Here is a 7,963-nt window from a genome sequence, read left to right as displayed (position 1 = left end):
AAGGGATCATTCAGAGACATTGTCTGACTGCGTCATGTTCTACCTGCTGCTCGAACCCACATGAGACAAGACAGGGACACCGTCCACAATCACTGAGGATTTTTCCTTTTTTTCTGAACACATGCATCAAACGGCAAAGGGAAAAAGTGCCACTGGTAATCCATGTATTTTTGATCTTTTTCTTCCTTTAACGCAGGGGTCTCAAATTCAAATAACTTTGGGGACAATGAGTGTTTATTTCGTTTTTATTTAGCCTTTATTTAACCAGACAGGACAGATTAAGAACAAGTTGTTATTTACAACTGTGGCCTAGTTAGTAATGAGAGAAACAATGAGGAAAAAACAACTGTCAGTAAGAGTGTGGGCAATAAGAGTTTAAGATTATACCACAATATTCCATCATGATATCGCAGTAAATATATACATGATGATCGTTCACAGAACTTAGAACACAGAAAGTAAACGTGTTTGTTTTTGGAATGACAATAAAAACACATATATTATGCAAAATAAATGTATTAATATGAAAATCAGACCGAAGTGAAATGGAATCTAAAGTTGAGTAAATAATAACATAACATTGGAAACACCAATATCACAAATGAACACATTAAATGGATAAAATGTGTTTTCCTTAATGGCCTGTTTTACGCAGGTGCTGTACGCGCGCTCAGCCAGCAGGCGGCGCGCCTTACTCTGCTTCACTGCTGCAGAACCAGCACCTGGCTCAGTGTGAGCTAAAGCTAAAGCTAGTGTGTTTTTAGGTGAAAGGTCATGAACATCAGTCACCTTCACTTCAGTCTAATTGTTTATAAAAAAAAGACAACTTCTTCAACAACCAGATGTTTATGAAGCATGTGTCCTCACTGTCCCTCACTGTCCCTCACTGTCCTCACACAAACACTTATATCGATGCATGCTAACTGTAGCCAAAGAGCTAACAGCCAACAAACACGGCGACTCCGTTTCTACTGTGACATTTTAAGTCGCTGTGACACATACACGAGTTGTGTTATCTGCAGCTCAGTCTCAGTGTTTGAGCAGAACCTCAGTGTTTGAGCAGAACCTCAGTGTTTGAGCAGAACCTCAGTTATTATGACACACGTCGACCAGTTAAATAAGGTTAAATAACAAGCTAGGCTAATGTTCAGTGTCATTGATTGTAGCTTCATGTTCTCACCTCTCCGTGCTTTGAAAAGTGCAGCCATGGTTCCTTCCTCTCGGTTTGCAGCACAAACACCAACAACCTCAACCACACTCTTCCTACTCTTCCTCTTCTTCCTCTTCTTCCTCTTCTACCTCTTCTACTTCTTCTACCTCTTCTTCTTCTACTTCTTCTTTCTTTGGTTTTATGGCGGAGACAACCAGCTTTAAGGTGCATTACCGCCACCTACCGTGTTGGAGTGTGGGCCAAAGTACTCTAATAAAATAATAATATGTATAAAAAGGGAACTAAACTCTGTTTTATCAGCTTTTACGAAACGAAATAAACTTCCTGATCAAGACTCAGCTCCTCTCACACTCTGTTTGTTGGTATGTATAATTTATTATGTTGTACTTTTGACAATGAACGCTTATGTGTTTGACACTGATCACATAGTCCATATAGATCCACATAGTCACTAAAGCTGCTCTGCTGCCTTCACTGTCAAGAAAGTCTTCCATAATAACTTACTTGTAAGGTTTGAACTCAAAATGTATATAATCACGATAATTATCAATATCCACTGATTTGAAAGGTGTTTAACCAACAAAAACATGACACACCTCAGAATATTGTCGAATGCACCTCCATGTCTGCACTGTGTGTGTAATTATCATTGTTATTATTATTATTGTTATTATTATTATTATTATATTAGTAGTAGTAGTATTGTTATTATTATTTGAAGTGTTATCATTATTATTATTATTATCATCATTAATAATACTAATGATAATAATGACAATAAATCTTCTGAGGATAAATTCTATGTACCAGTTAAAAACCAGGTAAAAACCAGGTACTTTGCTAGTGGAAACGCTACTTAAACCGTGCCGTGGTTCCATGTCGTGCCGAGGCGAGTAGAGCCAGTGGAAATGCGCCAATATTGTGAGTTCCAGCAGCATTATGGATTGTCTTGAAACACAGTGGACTCCATGAGAGCTGGCAGATAATTCATCTTAAGAAACTCTAAATTTCATTCAAAGACAGATTTATTCATCGTAAAATGAATGAGTGGAGGTGAGCCGGGAGGTTTCAGGTTTTACACGTTTATTTTTTAGCACCATAAAAAGTCATTTAAAGTTGTCCAGTGTATTTGTTCCCATTCTGAGGTCTTTCCTTTGGGATGGAGCGTTGATGGTGGCGAACAGAGAATGTGGCTTGTGTGCAGAAATGCAGAGCTGAGAGGGCTGCAGCGACTACGACGGCAGCGCCCGGCGACCAGCAGCTGTTGTTCACTTGCTGGCAGAGGTGAAGGTGAAGCAGCCTCTCTGGTGGAACTGCATGTCCCTGATGCGACGCATGGACTGGATCTGGGGCTGGTAGGCGCAGAAGTCGTTGTAGTGTCTGTAGTCACCGCACTCAAACAGGTACTGGTAGCCTCTGTATCCAGGATACTGGTAACCCACCCACCTGAGAAAGTCATGCAAACAGAGGAGAGTGAACTCTTGGTTTATTTGAACTTTTAGGTGATAGTTTAAACTGTTTCAAAGCTGCTGCTGCTGCACCAAAAGTTCATAGAGGAAATCACTGTTTTAGATGCTGCCTTAACAGCTTAACAGCTGCCTGTGTAGGTTCTTTAGGCTCTTTAGGTTCTTTAGGTTCTGTAGGTTCTGTCGGTTCTTTAGGTTCTGTAGGTTCTGTAGGTTCTTTAGGTTCTTTAGGTTCTGTAGGTTCTGTAGGTTCTGTAGGTTATTTAGGTTCTTTAGGTTCTTTAGGTTCCTTGAGTTCAGTGGGTTCTGTAGGTTCTGTAGGGTCCTTCTGAGAATGGTGTAGGAGGATTTACAGCCTTGCAGAGATTTGTGGTATACTCAAAACAAATCTTCCTTTTTGACCAAACCATCTCAACCTCAACTCTCTTTATCTCCAAACCGTTGAACCTGAGCTGTCCTTTAAATATGCTCATTTCTAGTCCCGTCCATCCTGGTCTCCAAGCCAAAAGGTCTCACTACTGCTGTCCGTCCGTCACACGTCAGCCCTGAAACTCGTCTCCTACTCACTCCAGCCTGCCTACACTCTCTTCTTCCCCTCTCTCGTTCACTGTCCACTTGCTTGTGCTCATACTAAAGCTTCATTCCTCTTCTCTGCAGACAGTCCTCCACCTGTCCTCCACCTGTCGTCCACTCTCACTACAGGTTACAGTATCATCTGCATGGTTCAGTTTTTCCCCGTTTCACTTCATTCACGTGCCATGCGATGTTTCTGTTAACGCTGGAAGCCTGCGGCGGCTGCACCTCTGTCTAAAACAATATTTACAGTACAGAGCGTCCTCTTTAGTTACATATGGAAAAAAGAGGCAGACAGGTTTGCTCCCAGCAACAACAACTCATCCTCCTCATTCTCAACTCCACTGAGAGCGTTCATATTAAAGCCCGGCAGCTGAAGCAACTAAAGTGTGTGTCTGTGTTTGTACTCACGCTCCTCCTGGCACCCTCACGCTGCCCACTCTGTCACAGAAGCCATGTGCCCAGAGGGTGGGCACGTCATCCTCCTGGATCTCCATCTTGTTGCCCTTGAAGTCGGAGAGCTCGTAGAGGCAGATCTTGTGCTCCATGCTGTCCTGCAGGGATGAAATGAGGCACAAAGCATGAAAGAGTTAGTCTTCATTTCTCAATAACTGTAGATCATGTTGTCATTATCCTGTTTTCTTGTTGTGGTGGTGTAACTCTCTACATAAGGTCCAGGATTATAGATCGAGTTGCAATGGATTTTGTGATCTTTTTAATCTAAATAAAAGGTCTTAAATCTAATCTCATCTTATCTTATCTTATAACAATTTTTACTTTATCACCAGGCGCTGGTGTCTAAAGTGTCTAAAAAAAGAAAATATTTGTTGCTTTTCCTTTTCTCACATATTATACAACAAAAATAAAAATGATTATTTTATAATTATTACATACAATACATATATAATTGTGTCTTTAGTTGTTTGTGGTCTGGACTTTTACTCTTTCTGCTGAAATGTTTTTCATAATTTCGTCATTGCGTTATTTATTTATTGCGCTCTGATATTGTATTCCTTATTATCTGTACAGTTGTGATGTATGTCATCATATTTGTGTGTTTTTAATATTCTATTACATCTCTCGTATCTGTCAGTCATTCATATTTTATGAGTTGTGAGATGCTGCTACAACACAAATATTATAAAGTCTGTCTATTGTTTACATATGTATACATATATACACAGTATATATACATATACATATATACTGTACAATCACACGTACCATGCGGATGGGCCTGAAGGACATGAGGCAGTCGCTGCGGTAGGAGTTGCTCCAGGTATCCCAGCGAGGATACTCTCCCTTCTCCAGGATGAACATCTCCCCACGGAAGTTAGTCTGCTCAAAGGCAACGAAGCTGGAGAAGAAGGGGACACCAGGGACGGGAGGGGACGCGAGGAGGGGGGGGACACGGGGGGCAGGACAGGACAGCAGGATTAGAGGATGGAAAAGAGAATACATTTGACAGACAGTGTCCTGTGTGTGTGTGTGTGTGTGTGTGTGTCCACTTACGGGCCACACTCCACAATGATACTGCGCACTCTGTCCATGCCGCGGTCACACACGTTCATGCACTCGTTCTGGACCTCCATCATCCTGCCCTGGAAGTTCTCCTGGTCGAACATCATCATCTGTACAGAGACACACGTCAGCAATCCTCATGTTTCCATCATGTTTTCATCATGTGTTCATCATGTTTGAACAAATTTGTGCATAATGCAAAGTTCTATTCATTGTTATTTCTGTAAAAACCTGGTGCTATTTTGACATTTCCAAGAAAAAGTCTGTATGCTGCACGTGTCCCCAAATTCCTCCTGAAAAAAGAGTGGTCATTCATACTGGAAAAGATATTTGACCACATGCATGTCAAATAATACTCTGATACGATGCTATACACTAATATAAATCTATCTATATATGTATAAAAAACATAATTCTACAATAATTCTATTCATGCATATCCATGTTATTTTTAAACTTTTTGATATTCTTACTGCTTTATAGTAATAAAACAATAAAAGAAGAAACCACACTACCTGATTAAAATGGCGTGTGTGTGCGTGTGTGTGTGTGAAAGCACCAAAACAACTACTTTTTACTGTGTACACCTTCAAAACAAAATAGAAGCACATGTTTACATTAGAGATTTTGCGACTGGACTAATATTTAACCAAAGGATAAATGCATGTATGTGCTTTAATTACTCATTTAAATAAAAGCTAACTAATCCCAATGTAACCTTTAAAGGTTCTGTTCATACAAAACACAAATCTGTCTGCACCACTGTGGGACTAAGACTCTCACGCACAGGATACAGTTTCACTGCAGCACTGATAAAGCAGCAGAAACAGACTTTACGTAACTATTGTGACCAAAATCCACGAGATAAGAGCAAACTTGTGAAGGTCCAAATACACATTTAAAACACACACAAATTAATATTGAACAAAATATATCCTGCGACCCATCAATGGGTCCCAAACCAGCATTTGGGAAACACTGCTACAGTGTATCCCAACACTATCTGCATGATAGACTGAGAGAGATTGATTTCACTGTCATGTGTGTGATAAGAGCGTCAAATAAAAGACGACAGACGGACTCACTCTGAACGAGCCCATGCCGGGCTCTCCGGTCTTGGTGGCCTTGCTTGAAGCAGGTGGAGCGGGAACTCCCTTGTCCTTGGCGTCGGTGCCCTGGCTGGAGGCAGACTTGGTGGTCTGAGACATGGTGAGGTGCTTCAGGAGACTCTGGGTGAGACGACAAGGGAAGAAGAAGACAAGGGAATTAAAGGAAAGTAGAATGGAAGGGAATTGTGAAGTTCACTGTGAGCTTGAGTTGAGGTGGGAACTTTTTCAGGAGGGGGTCGATTGTTATGTTGTGATCAGTGTGTTTTACACACACACACACACACACACACACAACATAGCAACATGTCTACAGTTCAAATCCAATGCGACAGAGATGCTATTAGCATTAAAGTGGCTATGTTTGTGCGGTGGTAAAGCCAGGGTCGGGGAGCTTGCTCCGAGTTACGACTACAAATGGAAAGCACTATATGTTTGGGCATTTGGAGTTCTCATTTGGACTCTGGACTTGTGATTGGGTCTTTCCCCACGCTGAGGGTGCTTTGCCTGGGTGCGGTGGACAGGGAGTGGCCCTGGCTCTGGTTGACGTGTGGCTGTTCCCCATGTGACCGACGATAGACGCTCAGGTGTGCATGTCTGTGTCTGTGTGTCCTTACCTGCGTCAGTATAGCTTGCAGTGCTGTGTGAGGGAGGCTGGCTCGTGCTGGTGCCTTTACTGCTTGACCCAAGCTTTTATACCCTGGCAAAGGCCAAACATCCAGGCTCAGCGCACAAAAGAAAGCCTCTCGTCATCACAGTTGGCCTGCACCAAAGCCGCCGCTCATTGCACCGCCGAGAACCAGCGCCAGCCCCACTGGCCTGCCTGTAAGCGTTTTACTATCAATGGAAACCACTGAGCAAGGCATTTTTGTTTGTGGATGTGTTGGCCTGGTGGGGCTGTAACGTAGCTGTATGTAGAGAGGAGGAATGCAAAGAGCTAATCCGCACAAATACAACACACTCTCCAGCTTTGTACCTGAAAAACAAAAGAGGACCACAGCTTTGGTCAAGAGGGAAACATAGTAGCATATTTACAACGGCGTAACTTCTCTGTTACGATACTATTTTACAACAGATGAGTAAGAAACTGTGTTTCCTCTTAAGTAAAGCAAACACATTCAGTCTTGTGGGGAAATGGTTACATTTATGACTCATTTGAAGTCTCATAACAAGCTACATCTGCAGTTTAACTTCATATTGTGTCTACTGTGCCGGGGTTTACAGAAGGATGGACCAAGAGTCTCTGAGAAGACAAACAGGGTTGTGTTCATGACCCGGTCAGAACCAGAACCAGGGTGTGTGTTTTCTCTGGGTTCTCCAGTTTCCTCCAGCAAAACATGCAGATGTCCATTGAACACTGTGAATGTGTGAATGTGTGAGTGAATGATTGTTGGCCACGACCTTACGTCTTACGACCCCACGACTCCGAGGATGAAGTGGTTCCACTTCCACTCGTTAAAGCAGAGTGTCATGGCGGTGTTTAGTTGTTGTCTTGTGGTTTCCTGTTTTATTTTGAAATTTCTCTCTCTTCTTGTTTCAGGTATCTTTCTCCTTCCCCTTGAGTTTTCCTGCCAGTCTGATTGTCTGCCCCGCCCTGATTGTTTCCACCTGTTACCCATTACTGTGTGTATATTATGGTCTGTTGCCAGTTCGTCTTGTCTTATGAACCAGCGTCACTCCCGTGCCTTTGTCTCGTCAGGTTTTTGTACTTTTGTTTGTTACTTGTTTTTTGTTTGTAGTTTTTCCCTCTTAAGAGTGTTTTTTTTTTGTTGCACTTTGAAAATAAAAGTTTATTTTTCACTTTGTCTCCCGAGTCGTGCAACTGGGTCCAAGTCCCTGTCCTGGTGTGACAGTGAGACATTAAACCAGGTGTTAATATAAATATGGATTTCTCTATATTTTAAAGAGTGTTGAAAATTTTAACTACTACTTTTAGATATTTGAATGCAGAAAAGGCAGATAATTAAATCTATTAGATTATTAGATTATTATTACATCTATATAAGGATTGAGTACTTTTTTCAGAAGATCCTTTTTTTAGCAGCAGTCATTTTGTGATGTGAAAACAACTTACAAGCAACAATAACATTCTCACAGACTCAGCTTTAATGAGAGAGAAGTGGACG

General features: G+C 41.7%; 2 protein-coding genes across 3 annotated transcripts in view; both read right to left on the bottom strand.

Moving 5' to 3' along the window:
• Positions 1–1,289, bottom strand: part of acads (acyl-CoA dehydrogenase short chain) — a 6,553-nt gene extending 5,264 nt beyond the window's left edge. For both annotated transcript variants that reach the window (XM_044012012.1, XM_044012013.1), the window contains exon 1: positions 1,181–1,289. In XM_044012012.1, the coding sequence (XP_043867947.1) occupies positions 1,181–1,208 (28 nt within the window). In that variant the 5' untranslated portion in view covers positions 1,209–1,289. The remainder of the gene's footprint in view (positions 1–1,180) is intronic.
• An 889-nt stretch (positions 1,290–2,178) lies between these two features.
• crybb1 (crystallin, beta B1) lies at positions 2,179–6,537 on the bottom strand. Its single transcript, XM_044012015.1, has 6 exons — positions 6,455–6,537; positions 5,817–5,960; positions 4,723–4,841; positions 4,435–4,567; positions 3,622–3,764; positions 2,179–2,617 (listed from the first exon to the last, which is right to left on the bottom strand). The coding sequence occupies exons 2-6, from the start codon at positions 5,937–5,939 to the stop codon at positions 2,440–2,442; spliced, it is 696 nt and encodes a 231-aa protein (XP_043867950.1). The 5' UTR covers positions 5,940–5,960; positions 6,455–6,537; the 3' UTR covers positions 2,179–2,439.
• Between the last annotated feature and the right edge of the window lie 1,426 nt (positions 6,538–7,963).

The sequence above is a fragment of the Solea senegalensis genome, linkage group LG21, assembly GCF_019176455.1.
Source record: "Solea senegalensis isolate Sse05_10M linkage group LG21, IFAPA_SoseM_1, whole genome shotgun sequence".
Classification (NCBI taxonomy): Eukaryota; Metazoa; Chordata; class Actinopteri; order Pleuronectiformes; family Soleidae; genus Solea; species Solea senegalensis.
Note: the sequence above shows the minus strand (reverse complement) of the source record. Positions and strands in the feature narration are given on the sequence as shown.